Below are 21,739 nucleotides of genomic sequence, written 5' to 3' on the forward strand. Positions count from 1 at the left end.
AGAGGCAGCTGGCTGGAGAGTTTGCCTTGCCATAGTAACGCCTGTTGTCTACCAGTCAGATAGGACTGGAACCACTTGGATAGCAGGCTTGTTGAGGGAAATAGATTTTAGTGAAAAAATGAGAAGTTCATGGTTGACCATGTCAAAGGCTTTTGATAGGTCAAGAAAGAGGGCAGAGGTTAGCCTATTGTCATTCCTGTTTTGGTTTACGGCAGTAGTAAAGGAAAAGGAGGGCTGAGGGGGTGCTGTGGTATGGCCTGAAACCATGCTGGGAGTTGGATAGTAAGTTATTCTGTGTAAGGTATTGCATTAGTTGCTTGTGTACACATTTCTCCATTATTTTGGCCAGTGGGGGAAAGAATGGCAATGGGTCTATAGTCTGATATGTCTGAGGAGCTACCACCTTTATTGAGTGGGATGACGTGAGATATTTTCCAGAGGGAGGGGATAGCGTTTTCGGATAAGGTTCTGTTAATGAGGATAGATATGGGATATACACACACACACACACACACACACACACACACACACACACACACACAGTGTACATACCTCTGTTAAAATGCCAGGTTTTTGTGATATAAAAAAATGAGACCACAATAAAACATTTCAAAACTTTTAATGTGACCTGTAACGTGTACAATTCAATTGAAAAACAAACAAATCAGTAGGGGAAAAATAAAAAATAAAAAAACGTGCAATAAGCTGGTTGCATAAGTGTGCACACCTTTAAACTAATACTTTGTTGAAGCACCTCTTGATTTAATTACAGCATTCAGTCTTCTTGGGTACACACCTGCCATCAATTAAAGAGAATCTGATTAACCCCAAAAGCCATGGTTTGCAGAGAGCTTTCAAAGCATCAAAGGGATCTCATTGTTGAAAGGTATTAGTCAGGAGAAGGATGTAAAAAAGTTTTCACAGCATTGGATATACCATGGAACACAGTGAAGATAGTCATCAAAAAATGAAGTAAAAATGGGACAACAGTGACGTTGCAAATAACTGGGCATTCCTCCAAAATTGATGAAAACACGAGACAAAAACTGGTCAGGGAGGCTGCCAAGAGATCCACAGCAACACTGAAGGAACTGCTGGCAAGTACTGGTTGTGTGCTACATGTGACAACAATCTCCCGCATTCTCCATATATCTGGACTATGGGGTAGGGTTGCAAGACTGAAGCCTTTTCTTACACAGGAAAACATCCAGGCCCAGCTAAAATCTGCAAAACAATACATAGTCTCCCAAAAGCATGTGGGAAAATGTGTCATGGTCTGATGAGACAAAGGTTGAACTTTTGGCCACAATTCCAAAAGGTACGTTTGGCGCAAAAACTACACTTCATATCACCAAAAGAACACCATCCCCATGGTGAAGCATGGTGGTGGCAGTATCATGCTTTGGGGTTGTTTTTCTTCAGCTGGAACTGGGGCTTTAGTCAAGGTGGAGGGAATTATGAACAGTTCCAAATAGCAGTCACTCTTGGTCCAAAACCTTCAGGCATCTGCTAGAAAGCTGAAGATGAAGAGGAATTTCACCTTTCAACACGACAATGACCCCAAGCATACATCCAGATCAACAAAAGAATGGCTTCACCAGAAAAAAATAGTTTTGAAATGGCCCAGCCAGAGCCCAGACCTAAATCCAATAGAAAATCTGTGGGGTGACCTGAAAAGGATGGTGTGCAAGAGTTGCCCTCACAATCTGACAGATTTAGTGTTTTTGCAAGGAAGAGTAGGCAAATATTGCCAAGTCAAGATGTGCCATGCTGATAGACTCCTACCCAAGAAGACTGAATGCTGTAATTCAATCAAAAGGTGCTTCAACAAAGTATTCGTTTAAGGATGTGCACATTTATATATATAGAGAGAGACAGAGAGAGAGGTGTGTGTGTGTGTGTGTGTGTATATATATATATATATATATATATATATATATATATATATTTATATGGGTCTATATGACTTGGTCGACAGTTCATTTGATTGACACTCATTTGGTCGACAGTTCATTTGGTCAACAAGCAGATTTTCCCCCTTCCCCAATGTTGTGCAATCCTGGAGTTGATATATATAGTTAGGAGGGGTGTGGTGGCGAAGCCCCCCACCTAAAATGCCTGTCGACCAAATGAACTGTCGACCAAATGAGTGTCAATCAAATGAACTGTCGACCAAGTCATATAGACCTATATATATATATATATATATATATATATATATATATATATATATATATATATATGTGTGTGTGTATATATGTGTATAATTTGTACATACACATACAAATGTAGACATATAGGCGTCTGTGTTCAGTCATTGAACGGAAAAAATGGCTAATGGCATTACATCAAAAATGCTGCTCAGAGTTATGGCAGTCAGGATTCTTGAAGCTCACTTAGCTGTAAATCTGACATTTGTCTAAGCTATGAACCTGTGGCACCAGCCCATCTTCTATGATTTCTGTGAATGTGGTCCATGGCATCTCTTTGTTTTGCTAGAATTCCCGAATGAAATGAGTTTAGCCCCTCCTATTTTGTGCACCTTACTTTCAAGAGTTCTTTTAGAAAGTGTATGTTGTGAAATAAATGGGAAACAACTGAAAGTTCCCTTCAGTAAGCTCTAGACTTAGTGCAGTAGGTCTTCAGGCCTGTTTGGATTGTGGCCTACTTGTGCATTAGCTGTCATATAACTGAAAACTGTGGCCTTGGCTTATGTTTTTCACCTTATGCAAGAAGGATGTCCCTGGTATTCGTCTCCTCTGCCTGCTTCTTTCTGTGATCTATGGCAAGTCTTTTTTTTTTTTTAATATATATTTAATACATTGACCTGCCTCTGAACTTCTTTGATAATGCTTCTAGTAAACCATGAGACATTTGGTATCCCTTGCATCATACGCAATGATATGAATTTGTATTTCTCAGTTAAATGCTCAAGTATTCTTATAGTTTCATACAGTGGATATAAAAAGTGTACACACCCCTGTTAAAATGCCAGATTTTTGTGATATAAAAAAATGAGATCACAATAAATCATTTCAAAACTTTTCTCACCTTTAATGGGACCTATAACCTGTACAGTTCAATTAAAAAACAAATCTTTTAGGGGAAAAAATAGAAAAAAAATAAAGAACTTAAAATAAGCTGGTTGCATAGGTGTGCGCACCCTTAAACTAATACTTTGTTGAAGCACCTTTTGATTTAATTACAACATTCAGTCTTCTTGGGTAGGAGTCCATCAGCATGGCACATCTTGACTTGGCAGTATTTGCCCACTCTTCCTTGCAAAAGTGCTCCAAATCTGTCAGATTGCGAGGGCATCTCTTGTGCAAAGCCCTGTTCAGGTCACCCCACAGATTTTCTATTGGATTTAGGTCTGGTCTGTGGATGGACCATTCCAAAACTTTAATTTTCTTTTGGTGAAAAGCCATTCCTTTGTTGATTTGGATGTATGCTTGGAGTCATTGTCGTGTTGAAAGGTGAAATTCCTCTTCATCTTCAGCTTTCTAGCAGACACCTGAAGGTTTTGGGCCCAAAGTAACTGATATTTGGAACTGTTCATAATTCCCTCCACCTTGACTAAAGCCCAAGTTCCAGCTGAAGAAAAGCAACCCCAAAGCATGATACTGCCACCCGCATTCTTCACTGTGGGGATGGTGTTCTTTTGGTGAAGCAAATTGTTGTTTTTGCACCAAATGTACCTTTTGGAATTGTGGCCAAAAAGTTCAACCTTGGTCTCATCGGACCATAACACGTTTTCCCCCATGCTTTTGGGAGACTTGATGTATTGTTTTGCAATTTTTAGCCAGGCCTGGATGTTTTTCTGTGTTACAAAAGGCTTCTGTCTTGCAACCCTACCCCATAGTCCAGACATATGGAGAATATGGGAGATTGTTGTCACATGTAGTACACAACCAGTACTTACCAGAAATTCCTGCAGCTCCTTCAGTGTTGCTGTAAGTCTCTTGGCAGCCTCCCTGACCAGTTTTTGTCTGGTCTTTTCATCAATTTTGGAGGGACATCCAGTTCTTTGCAATGTCACTGTTCCACATTTTCTCCACTTTTTTGATGACTTGTCTTCACTGTGTTCCATGGTATATCCAATGCTGTGGAAACGTTTTTGTACCCTTCTCCTGACTGATAGCTTTCAACAATGAGATGATGCTTTGTAAGCTCTCTGTGAACCATGGCTTTTGCTGTAGGAGGCAACTGAGTAAATGTCAGGAAAATCCTACTAGGACAGCTGAACATTATTTGAGGTTCATCAGAGTCTTTTTAATTGATGGCAGGTGTGTACCCAAGAAGAGTGAATGCTGTAATTAAATCAAGAGGTGCTTCAACAAAGTATTAGTTTAAGGGTATACACACTTATACAACATGCTTATTGTACATTTTTATTTTTTTATATTTGTTTTACCCTAACAGATTTGTTAGTTTTTCAATTGAATTGTACAGGTTATACATCGCATTAAAGGTAGGAAAAGATGATTTATTGTGGTCTTATTTTTTTATATCACAAAAACCTGGCATTTTAACAGGGATTCATAGGTAGATACCAGGCTATCTGCCCTAGGGCATTTATAAGCCTAGGCAGAGTGTATTTGGCTTCCGCCTCCCTATTAGATTAGTCTACTGTGCCTCTGTAAAGTAGGTCACAGAAGGTACCCTTTTAAGATTAGTTTACTGTGCCTCTGTCTAGCAGGGACACAGAAGAGGTCCCAGGGGTGAATTTGCGATTTCCCATCCACGCGGTGTGTACACTTTTTACATCCATTGTAGGTGTTTACTAGGCTAATGACCACAAGGGCCTTTTTAAGCCTAGCCATGTATCCGAAATCTCTGGCAAGTTCTGGTACCCTTGATAAGTTGTAAGTAGGGGCTTGGGAGGTGAAATATTAGCAAGCAGGGCCCTATAGATGAGCCATTTATAAGGCTGCCTGTGTCCATTAGAGACATAGGTGCCAAACCAGGGATGAATTTGTTGTCCTCTTGCTCATGCTACAGTATTTAATGAGAGCTATGCGGTTTGTGTTTGCCTACCTGTTTATTAATAAAACTCTTAAGATGGGCTTGTAATTTCACATAAATGAACTTGAGCATTATTGCCAGATATATGTGACTTTCATACTGAAGTACATGTTCAGTATTTATATTAAATTGTGGTCCTTTTTACTTTTGTTGTGAGAAAGAGATATCAGTTAACAAGAATTTAATTTTTAATAAACTTGTTTAGATAAACGAAGCAGGCATCTTGGTTCTGACGGTGTCTACTTAGATGACCTCACTGGCATGGATCCTGAAGTTGCTGCACTTTATTTTCCCAAGAGGTATAAAATATGTATTTATTGTTTCTTGACTGTTTTATTATAGTCTTGTATCAGTTAGATACGTGCACTGTTTATTTTTTAATTATTACAATAAAAAAAAAAAGTTATCCAATCAAGTGCATGACATCGTTTGTGTAAATTTACAGAATGAATAGCGGTTTTGACATTGCTTGAGTCACATGATTATCCCTTTAAGTTGCAATCTACATTCTCCTTTCTCTGACATTGCAGCCACACTTTATGAGCAGTTGTTGTCCCTTGCTGGCCGACATCCAGCTACTTGTCTTGTGTTCCTGAGTCTCAGGCTTGTCACACATTCAGGGACTGTCTTTGAAGGTCTTTCATTTCCCAGGTTTTTTTTTTTTTTTTTTTAATTTTATTTTTCAAAAAAAAAGAGTACCTACAACATTGTGATTTTTGCAAACTCTGCAGTACATTATGCAAGTCTTTGCTTCAGGAATGCTTGTCTTTCTTATAAGGGTCAGTAGTAGGTTAATTTACTGACTTTCACCTCTGTTCTTCCATCTTCCATCTTCCAAGAAACTGAAGTGTCTAGCTAGACATCTTAACTGTAGCATATGAACCATTCTTACAGAAGGAGGCCACACTCCTTTCTAATCTGTTCTGGTGTACAGGCCATCCTTAGGCGGGTAATATTTTCCCCTAACTATTCAAGTTTTGAACCCCCACACTGTGTCCCACAATCAATTAAAACCATGTGTGGATTGACAGCTGCTGATTTAGGGAGGGTCTTCCACACATTTACTCTCTCTTACTAAGAAAATACCATCCTCCCTTCTTATTTAGCTCCCTTACACACACACACACACACACACACACACACACACACACACACACACACACACCCCATTTGCCAGTCATTGTAGTCAAAATCCTGATTGACAGGAAAAATATCAGTAATTTCTACTCATTTGCTATCCCATAAATTGGTCATGGTGCAGGTAGTAGTATGAGAGTTTATGGGGTGACTCAAGTTGCCACACATCTTTTCCTAGCCAGAACTATATAGCATCATGTGTATGACCTTATGTAGTCATCTGAGTAGTCACTTAGTGTTTTCTGTAGTTTAGAAGAGAATACCACACCTTACGATATAATAATTTAAGCGAGAGTGGCAAACCAGCTCCATATCCTGCAGGGATTCCCAAATTTGAAGCAGTAGAGATTCAAAACCAGACATCAGAAAAGTGGCAGTCCAGTTTTTACATTGTAATGGTTGTGTGTTTCATTGACAAATGCTGCTTTTTTAACAGATATTTGTATTTGTAAAACTGAGAACAAATGTCCTAACACACACACACACACACACAAACACACACACACATATATATATATATATATATATATATATATATATATATATATATATATATATATATATATATATATATGTATATATATATTTTTTTGGGGGGGGGCAGCCATATATTTTAGTGTTTGCTGAACAGGATTGTTCCTTTATATTTTGACTTTTATATTTGTGAATAAACATAGAAATGTGGACAAGAGACGCAGTGTGGTGTGTCTTTCAAGACATTGTCTCATTATTTCATTCTCTTTGCAGTGGCGATGGTGGTGGTGTCTGTAAGAATGGGATGGAAAGTGGAGCCCGGTCAGCCAATCAATCCCCTCAGTCTGTTGGTAGTTCTGGTATGGACAGTGGCATTGACGGCTTCTCGGATCAGATTGGAGACTTGCCATCCATTTCAGTTTCCTTATGTGGAGGACTTACCGACAATAAAGAAATTACTCCTGGTACACTTTTTTAAATACATTAGAAATTCAGGAATTAAGCATTTTTATGTCAGTGCTTGTCTGAAGAATCATACTGCCTTCACTATTAAAAGTCTAAAGCTGCACTAGCAGTTTACAAGATGTTGTCAGGATCTTTACTAACTGCAGGTTATGGTAACCCATTTGAAAATTTTCTGACAGTCTTTCCCTTTCCGTTCTTGGTACCTTACTTATCAACAGACTTTGAGAAGTTTTTTACTTATTATGCATTTTTTACAGTATCGGCATCAGCCCCTTTTATACCATTTTTTATGTGAGGTTGTGATATTACATCAGTGGTAACCATCACCTAGAGCCATTATTCGCACTGCCTGGTGTCTAGGCTAGTAGTCCTGTTTACTAAGAAATCAATTTTGCAGACTTGTGATTTGAGTTCGCTAGATTGTTGAAGTGTGCATGCCCAGGCTCTCTCATTTATTTCCCAGTTTTGTGTCAGATTTCAGGTGTACGCTTTCTTGACTGCCTGTGTAATGCTGTGTTACTCTCAAAATCCCAATACCACCCTTCAGATCACATAGCCTAAAATATCTATCTCACCTTATTGTATCACTCTACCCTTGCTCCTGCCTCTCTACTCCTCTCAGCTCCATCACTGTCTATCTCTGGCACTCCTACACAGCCCTGCATCTCTACTTATGTACACTGATAAATGATTGTCTATAATTTTTACAGTCTTTTCTTATGTTTATTTTGTTACTGTCTATTCAATGTTGACTTGTTTGCGATATTATTTCTTGGTCAAATGTGTCTGTACAATTCTGTGTCTCTGTTTAGTGTATATATTTTTTTATCACTTATGTACATAGGCTGACACTGAACTTGTTCATTTGTGATTAGTACTTTATTTTTAATTTGGTAACCAGGGTAAAGTAAAATATTATGTACTTCAGAGTTAACAGCATTGTTTGAGTAGAAATGCAAGCTGAAAAGTACATGTTGTTGTACATGTTGACTCCACTCCCTTCATTTATTGAGTACTGTCATTATTACCTAACCACCCACAATATATTACATTACAGTAGGCAAAGGTCATGTTGATATTCAAGTTACATCTGCAGAGTTGGCATATGAATCCTCAGAGCTGTTACTGTGCCCTCATAAACATTACACCCCTTTATGGAGTTAAAAATTGCAAACTGAAAGGCGGTTTATGACTTAATTGGAAGATATGCCAATTAGAGAGTTATCTTAATATCGACCTCTTCTTATACAAAACATCATCTTAGTTCTGTTTGCAACAAGTCTGTAGATAGGCACATGCTTCTGTTTCTTTTTCCAGTAGGCGCAAGATGTAGTGAAAGTTGTATCACTGGACCTCTGAGAGTTTCCCCTGTAACTACTGAGGATTGACGGTGTGGTGGGGGAACCTTGCAGCTCATTAATAATTCCTTCCTCCTGTTAAGGATCTAGCCTGCAGCTGAACTTTTATATTTTCTCTAACCGACCCTCACTGCTTTTCTCTCTTGCTTTTTATGTTGAATCTGTACAGAGCATTGTTGTTTGTATGCCTTCAGGTTTCACGTGTTATTTTGTACATGTTGCCTGTGCTTAAAGAACTTGCTTTGAATGAAAATAAAGATAAAGAACATGAATGGGATTTGCTAGCTAGTTCCTTAATTACCGACTATAGCAAGACAGTTAATGACTTTATTGATGATGCATGCATGGTTGTCCATTGCTGAGATTACAACAGAATTGGAATTAGAGGCTTGGGTAGCTTTGTGATTTATCACTGTGTGCAAATTTTAATGGATGTCGGTACCTTTCATGGTGGTGTGAGCACACAGGATGGCCGGTTGGCTGGCTGCCATGTCTTGTCTTGTGTGCAGTGTGGAACCTATCCAGGTATCACCATCCCAGTCACAGATACCCCCATCTTTTTAGAATTCACTACCTCATTAAGAAGTACATCAGTAGATTATCTCCAGAGGCTGCAGCGAGCTGATATTTTATTCCTGTTTCAGAGTGATCACAGAAACATCAGGGACATAAGACCTTCACTTCACTAACTAGTTAAATATCTTCATAGTATGGAAAATGGTTTGCGTTGTCTCTGCTCTGCCCATGTTTCCCATCATTTAAAAGGGACATTGTGTGGAGGTTCCTAGATCTGCAGAATTTTTATCTTTTCCCTGAGATCAGTGTTCTGCCTTTGTGAACAAAATCCAGTCACAGTTAGTATTCTCACACTTGCATCCTTCCATTCACCTGACATCCACTCTGAGATCCTCAGAGTGTATACAGTGGTTAGCGCACACCTCATAAGGCAGTCATTGTATATGTTGCTCATATTGTTCACAGCTACAGTAGCCTAAGCTATATGGGTTATATCCTGCATTGGTATAACAGATGGACAGCTTCCAAAGCTTCAGGGCACCTTCTACATGCTCAAACTGTTAGACTGGTTGAGCTAAGCTGACTAAAAAGACTGGTTTGGGCATACTCAAATCAAGGGGTGGCGTAAGCCAAACACAATTGGGCTAGGCTTATAAATGCCCCAGGGCAGATAGCCTAGTATGAACCTATGAACAAAGCTATTCTGAGCTTTCCTGCTGTTAAGTAAAGTGCTGTTCTGAGGACTTTCGAGGAGCAACAGTCAGCTAATGCTATTCCATTCCTGAGCAGATAAGTTCCCTTCGGTAAAAAAAAAAGAAAAAACTTCCACATTACTTTGAAAAACCATAAATGAAAGCGAAACAATGGAAAAGTGTTTTTATTGACTGACATATTACTTTTATGTACTTTTAAATGGGAGTGCACTTTTTTACTTTTGTTTAAAAGTTGTTGAAAACTACTTATTCTGTGGAGAAAATCTGTTTATATTTCTTTCTGGGGCTAGAGAAAGCATTTAAAGTGCTTTTTACTGTGCCCTGTGTAGAGTAAAAAGTGACTTTCCTGTTTTACAGGCTATTGCTGCTGGATTTCCCTGGGAAATCAGCACTGTTTTTGGCTTGATTGTGAAGCAGATAACCTGTCTCTCAGTAGGACCTTCTTCCAGCCACAGAAAAGGTTAACTAAACAGCCTTTGGCATCACAGCAGGCTAATAACTTGCCACATTCAGAGTTTGGTGACTCTGCTGTGGCCAAAGCTGATTCCTCAGACCGTTGTTCTTTTGTTGTCCATACAGGCACCATGGACTGGGAGTTAGCAGCAGCATTCATATCAGTAAGGGGAGAAGGGGCAGGAAGTGAGCCCTTGCCTTAACCATAGTGTTGTTCCCGTCCCTAGGGAAGTTGTAGCAGGCAGTACTAGGTCTATTTGCCTCAACATTCCTGTCAAAAAGAGAGGAGAAACTAAACATTTAACTTTTCCTGTGTGAGTTTCTGTGGAAAGGAGTAATTTATTGGGATTGGCTATTGATCCTTGGATTCCTCTGTCCCTGAAAATGTTCAGAATTTTGAATTTGTAGGAAAATATGAAGGGACAAATGCAATAGATGTTGAAATGATTACTACTGCAGTAACTGCTCCCTCCTTCCATCATCCTTGTTTTTTTGGTGCGTTCTTCGTGCCAGGGTGTGAGCATTTATTGTGTTGTTCCTAGCAGTATCCTGTCAGGGCTTCTGTCTCACAGTTGGCATGAAAGGCCTGAGGGGCTTGACATCCAAACATGTCTTTTTAGTCAGCACAGTTAGAGTTAACTAATGGTTTGGTCATGTGGAAGGTGTCCTGAAGCTTTGGAAGCAGGCTGGCTATTATATCCTATGCAGGACGTAACCCATATACTTTAGGCAAATGCAGCAGTGATCATTTGAACATCTTCGGTAAGTTTACCATAAAGGTCATCACTTTATGGTACGTTTACTTACACAACTGTACTGTCGCACTCTTTCTTAATGCATGGACTTGAAGGACAAGAGGAGGAAATGATTGTGCAAGTTGTGCTAATTAGGTGTGCTGAGTTAGAGAGGACTCCAGGTTTGTAGTGTGGGCAGTAGGTGAATCTCTTCATTTTTTTAATTGTGAGTATAGCAGCCAGTTCTGCACAGACTCGCTCTCTCTCTCTCTCTGCTTGCCTTTCTTGACTGACTGTAGTGTGTTCCATTTTACACCAGATTTGTTGATCTTTCTCTCTCCTGCTCCATGTATATCTGTCCCAGCTACAGTTAAATTTCATGGTCCTCTTCCCTTTCCCTTTATGTTGCATGTTAGTGATTCACTCTTTAACATGGTGGTTGAGCACAAGTCACAGTGGTGTTTTTCTTTTCTGGGTTTGTTATAGTTTGTATTTATGTCCAGCCATATTCAGCACAGAATTTGAAAAATGTGATTTATATAAAGCCGCAATTCATTACTTTTAAGTATATGTTTAGGCACATGTTCAGAAAATGTCGATACCTGTTTTTAAAATGTTTTCTTTTGTCTTTGTTAATTAGAGGTAATGGTGTAACTGATTATTTCATTTATGATTTGTGTGGTTGATTTCTCAGCTTTTATGGATAGCCACTTTAGTAAATATTAAAATGAGTAGATAATCTGGCCTGCCACTTGAAATAGTACAACAGTAAAATGGATGCCAAGTACAGCTATAGTCGATTATCCTTTAGAACAATTTTTCTTTTTCTTTACTCATTTGTTAAATGGGTGAGTCTATGGAGCAAACATACTTCTTTAGGGGTGACTTTACTCTTTGCTTTGTGTCTTTCGGCTTTTCCCGGTTAGGGGTCGCCACAGCAGAACTCCGGTCCGCTAATGATTGGCAGTTAATTTTTACGTACCGGCTTGCCAGGCCTGGCGCACAATCTTCAACGAAGGTATGCCCATCCACACATATCTCCACGCAGAAGACGCTCTAGCTGAGAATCGAACCGGACAGCGTCTTACTGTGAGGCGAGGGGTGACTTTGCTCTACTATCTAATAAAGTGACTTGCTTATGTTTATGAGAATTTACAGGTGGAGACGGAAGGAATCAAATCCAGGACTATGGATTACGGAAATGCCGAAAATGTTAAACAGAATGGCATCAGTTCCATAAAGAAAGATATTTAATTTAATTTTGATTATACTTTCTTCTGCTTAATTCCTTTTGAAGGTCTGAAAAGGACATTACTTTGTGAAATACTAGGTCTTTTGCATTGCTCTGTATGGCAGGATTATGTCAGTCAAGTCTATAAAATAATGTTCTGCACTTTTATCTGCTTGTAATGTATAGACCGTCAAATTCAAATTACAGTTTAATGCAAAAGTCTATTGATGCTAGCACAGTGACAATTTTAATAATCCTTTATCTGTTCCTACAGAGCGATTTCTGCAGCATACCCTGACTTACCAGCAGTTTTCAGAAAATCCATGTGTCATTGATGACCCCAATCTTGTTGTGAAAATTGGAAACAAGTAAGATGACTGTTTTGTTTCATGTTTTTGACTCTGCAGCATCTTGACAACAATTTTACTATTACCGTTTCTGTCAGAAATTACCACAATCATCCTAGTGTTTGCTGTCATTATTTGGGTGCAGGTTATAATTTTGTAGCCAGACCTGTTCCATAGAGGCAAGGTGTATATCTGTGCCACTAGAAACCTAGGATTAAGAACAAACATGAGTCCTCAGAATGGTTAGCTGGGAAGGGTAGGCTAAAGCTGCTGCATATATTGGTGGGAGGGTGTGAAGCTTGGTGCTGTCTGTATAGGCCTGGATGCAAACCAGGTGTCTACAAAAAGACTACCACTAAGAACTAAAGGGGGAAGGGTGTTGCAAATGTTTTTGTATGTAGCACATAGATGTTCTTACTGTGTTTGCTAGATGTCATTAATGGGGGACTTGACTGACCACTGTGTTGATAATATCCATCCTAGTATTCCACTGACTCTCAGCTTCCTGGTGCAGAGCCACCATATGATTAATATGTGAGGTCCTTCCATAAGGACCAGTGGGATGGGGTTAATCAGTGATGGAGGTAGGCTGTAATGTTAAGCCCTGACATTACTTGGTGGGAAGTAAAGGACTCTAAAACTACATTTTTACACTGTACTCCATGTTACTTACCACAAACAAAATGTAGATATGTGCAGTGTTTGTAGCATATAACAACTAATGCTTTCTCTTAATTTTTTTACCCTTGTGCAAGTCAATACGGCTAACAAATAATCTTTCTGTATTTTTCTAGCCTAGTGTTAGTTCAGCACAATGTTTGTGCAGACACTCAGCTGAACAAAATTCTCTTTGCAAATAGTTCAAGTCATGTGACACGGCGCATAATTAATATACCTAGTATTAATCAAAGTTGCACAAAATGTTTATGTAAATACAACCCAGACACAATAACCTACAAGATATTTAAAAAAATGGGATCCAAGCCAAACAGCAGAGAAATTGCATCACAAGTGCTTAATTTCTATATTATCTGTACATCACAAGTGCTTAATTTCCATATTATCTGTATCAAAATTCACCCCATCCTGCCCGTTAATGAATTTTTATGTATTCCCTTCAAATATATACATGTAATTACTGCTTAATGCAGACTGCATGGCCTTACATGCCATGTCACATGTTGAGCTGAAGATATAAATCTTTGGAAGTGTTCAGTGTGCGTTAGTAATGTATAGCATGAGCATGCCGTGTTTCTGAACTACTCCAATCTCATTCAGTGCCAAAAGTATTATTCTAGCATGTCCAAAGGTCAGTTGTCAATCTCCTCTCCGGTCCAGCTGGTGAATCTGGGAATCTTGAGGCAATGTTATAACTGCCTCATGTACACAGACAACCCTCTCCTCCTCCCACATAACACAAATACTTGCGAGAGATGCAGCTATTTAGCCAAACTGGAGGCTGAGCTCTCTCAACTCAGGACTGGCAAGACCAGACAGGAGGAGAAGGCAACTACACACACCACAAAACCAGCCTCACATAATGCTACCACTCCACTGAATCAAACACATAAACACACAAAGACATACTCGAGGCTCTGAGTAAAAATTTACCTAAACAGCAGAGGCCTCCAAAGCAGACACCCAAACAACTGCTACCTCAAGACACCCCACAAGCAACACATAAACCACAAAAGCAGTGTGCAAAGCAGTCACAGCCCTTAAGGCCAAATACAACACCAAACATACTTGTCATAGGTGACTCCATAGTCAGACACACTGACGTCCCCCAGGCTGAACAAGGAGAGGGTCACAGTAAGCTGCCTATCAGGCGCTAGAATCCGCCACATAACACAAGCACTCGGGTCACTCCACAGCAAGTACAAATATGACACAGTCATTGTCCATGCTGGTGTGAACGACCTGAGCCTCGACTGCATGAAAAGAGACATAGAGGAGCTCTCTGATTATGTAGCCCAGGCAGGTATGACCCTAACCCTGAGCAGTATCCTTCCTTCACCAAGAATGATGCCACAATATAGAGACAAGATGATCAGCTTTAACAATTGGCTTAATGTCTGGTGTCATTCAAAGGGGATCCAGTGTCTGTCTGCCTGGGATGACATGCTTGACAAGCCACGCTGCTTAGGGACGGCTTGCACCTGTCAGGATATTGGCTAAGGCTCACCCCATAGTGCCTTTTTAGGCAAGGCTCAAATTCTAAACCTACCACCCTAGAAAACAAAAATGGGAAGAAATTGAGGGTAATGCTGCTCAATGCCAGAAGTCTAAATCTCAAAATGCAGGCCCTTCTCAGTATGGAGAACATCGATGTCTGTGCTGTAACTGAAACCTGGTTCAAGGCTCCTGAGAGCACCCGCACTATTAGGTTTTACCTCATATCATGCGTTCCCCAAAACCCGGACCACTCCACAAAAGGAGGTGTATCCATATTCATAAAGGATACTCACACCTCCAGGTTGGTGGCAACACATGAAGCTTCGAAACCATCCAGGTGCAACTAACAATAGGCAAAACTGCTCTACAAATTGTAGCATGCTACAGGCCACCCTCTCAAACTCAGGAACCCCACACAGCCTTCCTGAAGACACTGGAGGGTATAAATGTATCTCCAAACACCATCATATTGGGTGACTTCAACTACCCGAATATAGACTGGGAACATTACTCAAGCCCTAACTTTCTAGCCCAACGGTTCCTGGAGTTCATAAATTCAAATGCCATGGAACAGCTAGTCACTGTTCCCACGAGAGGAGAAAATATACTAGATCTCATTGTCACAAACATGGGGACAAAATGCTCCACACCGAAGTATATCCCTCATTGGTGAGATCTGATCATAAACTAATCTCACTGGAAATCCACATCCCGCCCCACCCCAAACAAAAGACCATAGTGAAGAACTTCTCTAAAGCAAACTTCACACTACTCAAGACTGGTGTGGTATCCTTCAAGGCCCCTGAGTCAGAGGAAACCACAACCCAAGCTGGAAGCCCTTACAAATGCCTTCCATGAACACCTCCAGGACTGCATGGATCAGGCAATCCCAAATAAAACCAAGACTCTTTCCACAAAGGGCAAGCGTCCAGTCTGGTGGACCCCAGCCATTAACAAACTTTACAATAAGAGGAGAAAGCTATTACATGATAGAACAAAATCCATAAAAGGGAAGTCACCCTGATCATTATTAGTAAAAATTACGAGCACTCATAAAATCAACTAAGGCCAATTTTGAGAGAAAATTGCCATGGATTCAAAGGACAATCATAAGGCCTTTTTCAGCTATGTTAGGAACCTGGGTGGAAACTCACAGATATGCTCAGAATTAGTCCAAAATGATACAAAATCACTGAACCCACAGACATTGCCAACATACTGGCAGACAGGTTCAGTGCAAACTTCACCCTAAAGGAGAGATAACTATCCCAGCCGAGTGTAGCCTCCCGGACATCTCAAATGCGCAGGTGAAAGCTGCTCTCTCTAAAGCTAAAACACAGCATCAATGGGACCGGATGGTGTCCCCGGCTGTGTGCTACACGAGCTAAATGAGGAATTAAACCCGCACATAAGGCAGCTGTTTAATCTCAGCCTTACCACAGGATACGTGCCCAAGGAGTGGCGTGACGGCAACTGTGGTCCCACTCCACAAAGGTGGCGCCTACGGACCCTGGTAATTACCGCCCCATAAGCTTAACAAGTCTAGTCTGCAAAGCTATGGAGAGGATCATAATGGAGCTCATAAACAAAGATATAGGGGACTTGCAGACATTGGACCCGACCCAGTTTGGCTTTGTCAAGGGAAGATCATGCCTTTTGAACTTGGTCGACTTCTTCAAATAGTCACCAAGGCCATTGATGAGGGAAAGGCAGTCCATACAGCCTACCTTGACCTTGCAATACCCCACTGGTATTGTAGAAAAACTTACCAGCTTAAATGTAAACCCATATGTCACAAGATGGGTTGCAAACTGGCTTAAGGACAGAACCCACAGGGTTAGAGTTGCTGGCGCTGTGTCAGACTCCAAGCCGGTCACAAGTGGTGTCCCACAGGGCTCGGTCCTTGGCCCCTATTGTTTGGCATCTACTTCTCAGAAGTACAGGCCAACATGGGAGGACTTTGGCTGACAAAGTTTGCAGATGACTGCAAACTGGGCCATAGTGGAAAGTGCATCGGACACTGATATCCTTCAGAAGGGACTCACGGAAACAGATAGCTGGTGCCAGAGCCATGGCCTGAAGTTAAACGCCAAAAATGTATAGTCATAAAAACAAGGTAACCCCAAGCTACCATATAGGTGGCAATCCACTAAGCACAGAAGAGGTTATCAGGGACCTGGGGACCCAGGTTGACAGTGGCCTTTCTTTTGACACTCACATTGCTAAAGTGGTTAGAAAGACCTTCTACATTGCCCACCTGATCATGAAGGGATTCACATCCAGATCTAGTGAGGTCATTGTTCCCTGTACTCTTCACTTATCAGACCAATGATCGAGTACAATGCCCCATTCGGGATGTATCTCACCCGACATCTGCAGCAATTGGAGAGACCCCAAAAGTTCCTCACCAAAAGGATAAAGGGACTCCAAAATCTGTCATATGCTGCCAGATTGAAGAAACTCCAGCTCTATTCAGTCGCATACCGTCTGCTCAGAGGTGACATGTGCCTGACATACAAGGCCATGTCCAACCCGGAATTAATGGACATGCTCCACCTCAAAAATCCAAATCCACCAAAACCACTAGAGCAAGCGACTTAAACCTTACGGATATAAATAGGGCGTGCTGGAGGGATAGATTTATCACTCAGAGACTCCCTATGCTGTGGAATAAAATCCCGGTCCATGTGAGGCAGAGCACCTCGCTGACTCTGTTCAAGAGAAATCTAGACCTGTGGATGGGAGATCGTAGGTTTACCCCGGGAATCATCTCTGGGTCACTGCTGGACAGAGGCACAACAAACTAATGGGCACAGTATTTTTTCATATAATTTGGGCTAGGCTTATAAATGCCTTAGGGCAGATAGCCTAGTATAAACCTATGAACCTATGAACCTATTCTGTTCATGAATTCCTCTCATGGCAGTACTTTGAAACAGACAGCATTTACAGCGCACCTCTTATGCACAGAAAACCATGTCATAAAATTTCACTGATGTATATTCATAAACAACAACATTTCTGTCACAGGGTAACATGTGACAGCCTTTCTGTACTGTCACATGTCAGAATGTTTCTTGTCCACTTTAGCTAGAGCTTTGCATAACTGCTTATGGCTAGAATGACAGTCTCAATACATATGGTCTCTCAGGGTTCAGCTACACATCAGAGAAAGTTCCAATAGAAAATAGCCAGAAGGAATATCTGAATCCGTGATTTTATTCAGGTAGTTGGTGGAAAATGAAGCCATGATATGTTGTCACCTGATGTTTAAACATTTATTTCTTCACAAAAAAAGGAATTATAGGAATAGATGATACATTTGTTGCTCCAAACCCCAGCTTTCTCCTCATGTAACCATGGTCTGTAATAGCTATATGTATGCATGTCTTGAAAACTGCTTGGTCACACCCTCTAGTAATGTGTCTTGGTTGTAAAATCAGATAGGAGAGTAGTTATTCCAGTTTTTCCACACGCACACAGAAAAAAGAACTGCTTGTTACATGAATACCCAGAAGACAAAAATGACAAGACTATTTTCCCCCCTGTAAGACTTGAACTGCAGTTAAAACTGTCAGAAAAGCCATTCACAATCTAAATTAAAATATATAGTACCTTGAAAAAATGCAGATTGCCCAGAAGTGAAAAAAAAATGGAATGACTGCCTTCTATGGAGAAAGTTCACTAACGCATTCTTTGCAGTTCTCCGTAAGGTCAAATAAACCAACAAAACACTTGCTTTTGCTGTTTTAGAATCCATTCTGATAATAAACAGTAGCCTAGGGGTATAAATGTTGATTTTGCTGTCTAAAAGTATTGTTCTCTGATATAAACAATCTGCCTAATGCTTTTTTATTGAAAGCTTACAACTGTAACCATGGAATTTCATTTTATTAGTTGCCAAATACTGCATCATGCAGTTTGGTGCTGCAGGTCTGTGTACTCCTTATTAAAATGAAATTTTGTATTATGTTAAAATAATACAGCAGCAAACCAAAGTCAAATAATGCTGCAGGAGATGTGCTCTATTCCAGTTGTCACCAAACTTTAGAACAATTTACCATTTTCACTAAAAAAAAAATGAAAAATTTAAAAGGCATCAAAACCAGTTTAAAAACAACTTCTGGCTGACTCCTAGCTGTGTTCATGTACGTCACTAGGATAATGTGGAATGTTCAAGCTGAGCATGTCATCCTTCAGATGAGATGTTAAAACTGGTCCCATCTGCTTGAGTTGATGGTATCGTACATGGGATGTAAAATATTGTATTTTATCTACCAAAAAGAGCAAGGGGGTCCTTTTTTCATTCAATAGCTATTTACATAGAACATTATTTACATAGTTACAGATTTACACTAATATATACTCTTGTACATAATTATTGCAATTATATTTATCTTATGCTCGCCATCTTTATACATGTTCATTTACATAGTAGACCCCCTTGCTTTATTCCACAACAACCATCTGATTATTCATTATTGGAAATATACATTTTTCACTAAACATAATTTCATTTATTCTCTCATTCTAAATGGCCTATACAACATAAAACTAATTTTTGTTGACTGTTTTTATATATTTGTTGGTTGCTTCTGTACTTATAATATTATTCATATTCTTTCTTCTCTCTTTTAATTTTTCAAAACATTTTGGTTACATAATTTTCCCATAATTTCATCTTTTGCATTAAAAATCATGTTCTGTGGTTTCTTCTTCTTCTCCACCGAATAAACATAGTCTTTAAGTTTTCTTTTTTTATGGCATATTTCTTTTTACTGGTAGTTTATTTTTCCCAGTTTTCATAAAAATATTGACAATGTACTCTCTGTTATACCATTTATTCCTTTTTTAGCCTTAGTTTTTCTTCTGGTAGGTTTTCACACAGATTAACACAAGAATATTGAATCATTATATTTTCATTACGATTTTTCTATGTCATCAGTCTTTATCTTCCACATTTTTCTTTTTCTTTATAATTTTCCATTTTTTCATTTATATGTTCTTTTTGTCTTTTATTTAATTATTTCCTCCAAATTTATATATTTATATTTACACGTTTTACTACTAAATTCCCATCTCCCTGATTTATCCACTTCAATACTTTATATAGATTTAAAGAAAATACCACTGGATTTATTAATCCTAGTCCTGCTTCATCTTTATTCATGTACATAACTCCACACTTTTCTGGGTTTAATCTAGAACCCCATATTAATAAAAAATACTTTTTTGCATATATTTTAAGACTCATAAATACACTTGATAAGTAAGCTATTTTCTTATTAATATACAATTTATTAAGCTAAATTTTTCCAAAAGGTAGCCTATATGTTTCCATAAAAAATTCCTTTATTTCTAACAATCTTTCCTATTTTATCAGTTTACTTCTCTGTTGCCAAATTTTATTCCTAACACTTAAAACTCTGTTAATACAAATTGTACACCACTTAACTGTAGCACATCTCCCAATCCTTTGCTTTTATCCCTATTTACGCAAAATGTAGCTGCCGTCATCCAAATTCTGTTTTTAGCTATTATAATAATATCATCGTCGTATGTTAAAACACTGGAATCTGTACTCCTGTCTGCATTCTTCACTTTAAAACTCACTTCACTTACTGTCATATCCATAACTAAAGCATAGGAAATGCAACTCATGAGACATCCTTGTCTTATACCATTCCTTTTCTCCCATCTATTTCTTTACTTAGCCATCCATTTATTAAAATGCTTATTTTATTATTACTGTCCTCTGTCATATAAACTTTCCTAACTTTATTCGTTAAATTTTAGGTCTTCATTAATTCCCATATCATGCTTTGCTGTATAAAAGCTTTATTGGTATTCCCTACCATAACTTTTACACACTCTCTTCTATTTATAATATCACTCACAATTTCTCCTAACAGTCATTAACAATTCTTGGCATCCCTTCCCCTTTATACTGTATAAGTTTTCTTCCATTGTATTTTCCATTTTACTTTCCAATCTTTTCTATATAATTTTCATAAATATCTTATTTGTTTGTGTCTTTCGGCTTTTCCCGGTAATGTGTATTATTTAGTACTGTTTGTCTCCAGTTTTTATAACTTTGTTTCCCTTTTTTCATAATTCATTCAAAACATTCAAAAATACTTTTTTGCCATTCCTTTAATTTTTTCTACATTTCATATCCTAGTCCATCTGGGCCTGTAGCAAAGTCTGTATTTACCTGTCTAAGTACTTTATCCAACTCATATAAATAATCTGTTTTTTTAATTTGTTTACTTGTTTTGAATTTTTTTAACCTTACCATATTCTCTTTTATATTCTTTTTTTTTTTCTTTAAACATTTCCTTATAATGAAGTACTACTATATTCATAATCTGCTCATGTTCTTTCTCTGTCTTGTTTATTTTTCATTTCTGTCATTATACTTCCATCTTCCTTCACTATTTTGCTTAAATATGCTGATATGTCTTGTGTTTTCCCTTGTAAGAAATACAAAATTTAAACAGTAGCTCCTTATTTTTTTTCTTGATTTCTTTTATATATTTTATTGTATTATAATACTATCTTTCATTCTTCTCTGAATTCCCTAAATCATTTTGTATACCTCCCCATACTTTTCCTTCCCTGCCTTTATCTTACTCTGCTACTGTAAATAATCTTTTATATTTCTTTAAAAAAAATCCACCATTCAGACCATTTAGCATAAGATAACTTCATAGTAATATGATCTCTTCATAACTGTGATTTTTTTTTCCTTTTTCATTCCATTCTTTTTCATTTATTATTTTTATACCTTTACCTATTCTAATATGGTCTTTATTTTCATTTACTTGTATCCATATTGCCAAATGATCTGTGAATCCTGTTGTAACAGTCCTTTTCTAAATGTCCAAAATTTCTATTCCTAATACTCACTTTACTACATTCATAACTTCTGTCATTTTTCTTACATCCTTTCCTTTCTTTTTTCTTTTACTCGATAAAATCACAATTGGTGTCCTGTCATTATGATATTCTTATTTACCACTACATAATCTAAAATCTGTTGAAATAAATTCTCCTTCTTCTTGCAAGTAATATAAGCATACAACACTATAATTCTGTTTACTTTTTCTTG

General features: G+C 38.6%; 1 protein-coding gene across 3 annotated transcripts in view; it reads left to right on the plus strand.

The window, feature by feature from the left end:
* The window catches only part of LPIN1 (lipin 1), a 750,916-nt gene that overhangs the window by 417,181 nt on the left and 311,996 nt on the right, over positions 1-21,739 (plus strand). For all 3 annotated transcript variants that reach the window (XM_044082232.1, XM_044082237.1, XM_044082244.1), the window contains 3 exons: positions 5,231-5,324; positions 6,910-7,100; positions 12,381-12,474. In XM_044082232.1, coding sequence (XP_043938167.1) covers positions 5,231-5,324; positions 6,910-7,100; positions 12,381-12,474 — 379 coding nt within the window. The remainder of the gene's footprint in view (positions 1-5,230; positions 5,325-6,909; positions 7,101-12,380; positions 12,475-21,739) is intronic.

Source organism: Protopterus annectens, chromosome 1.part1 (assembly GCF_019279795.1).
Source record: "Protopterus annectens isolate FY-2018-M chromosome 1.part1, PAN1.0, whole genome shotgun sequence".
Lineage (NCBI taxonomy): Eukaryota > Metazoa > Chordata > Ceratodontiformes > Protopteridae > Protopterus > Protopterus annectens.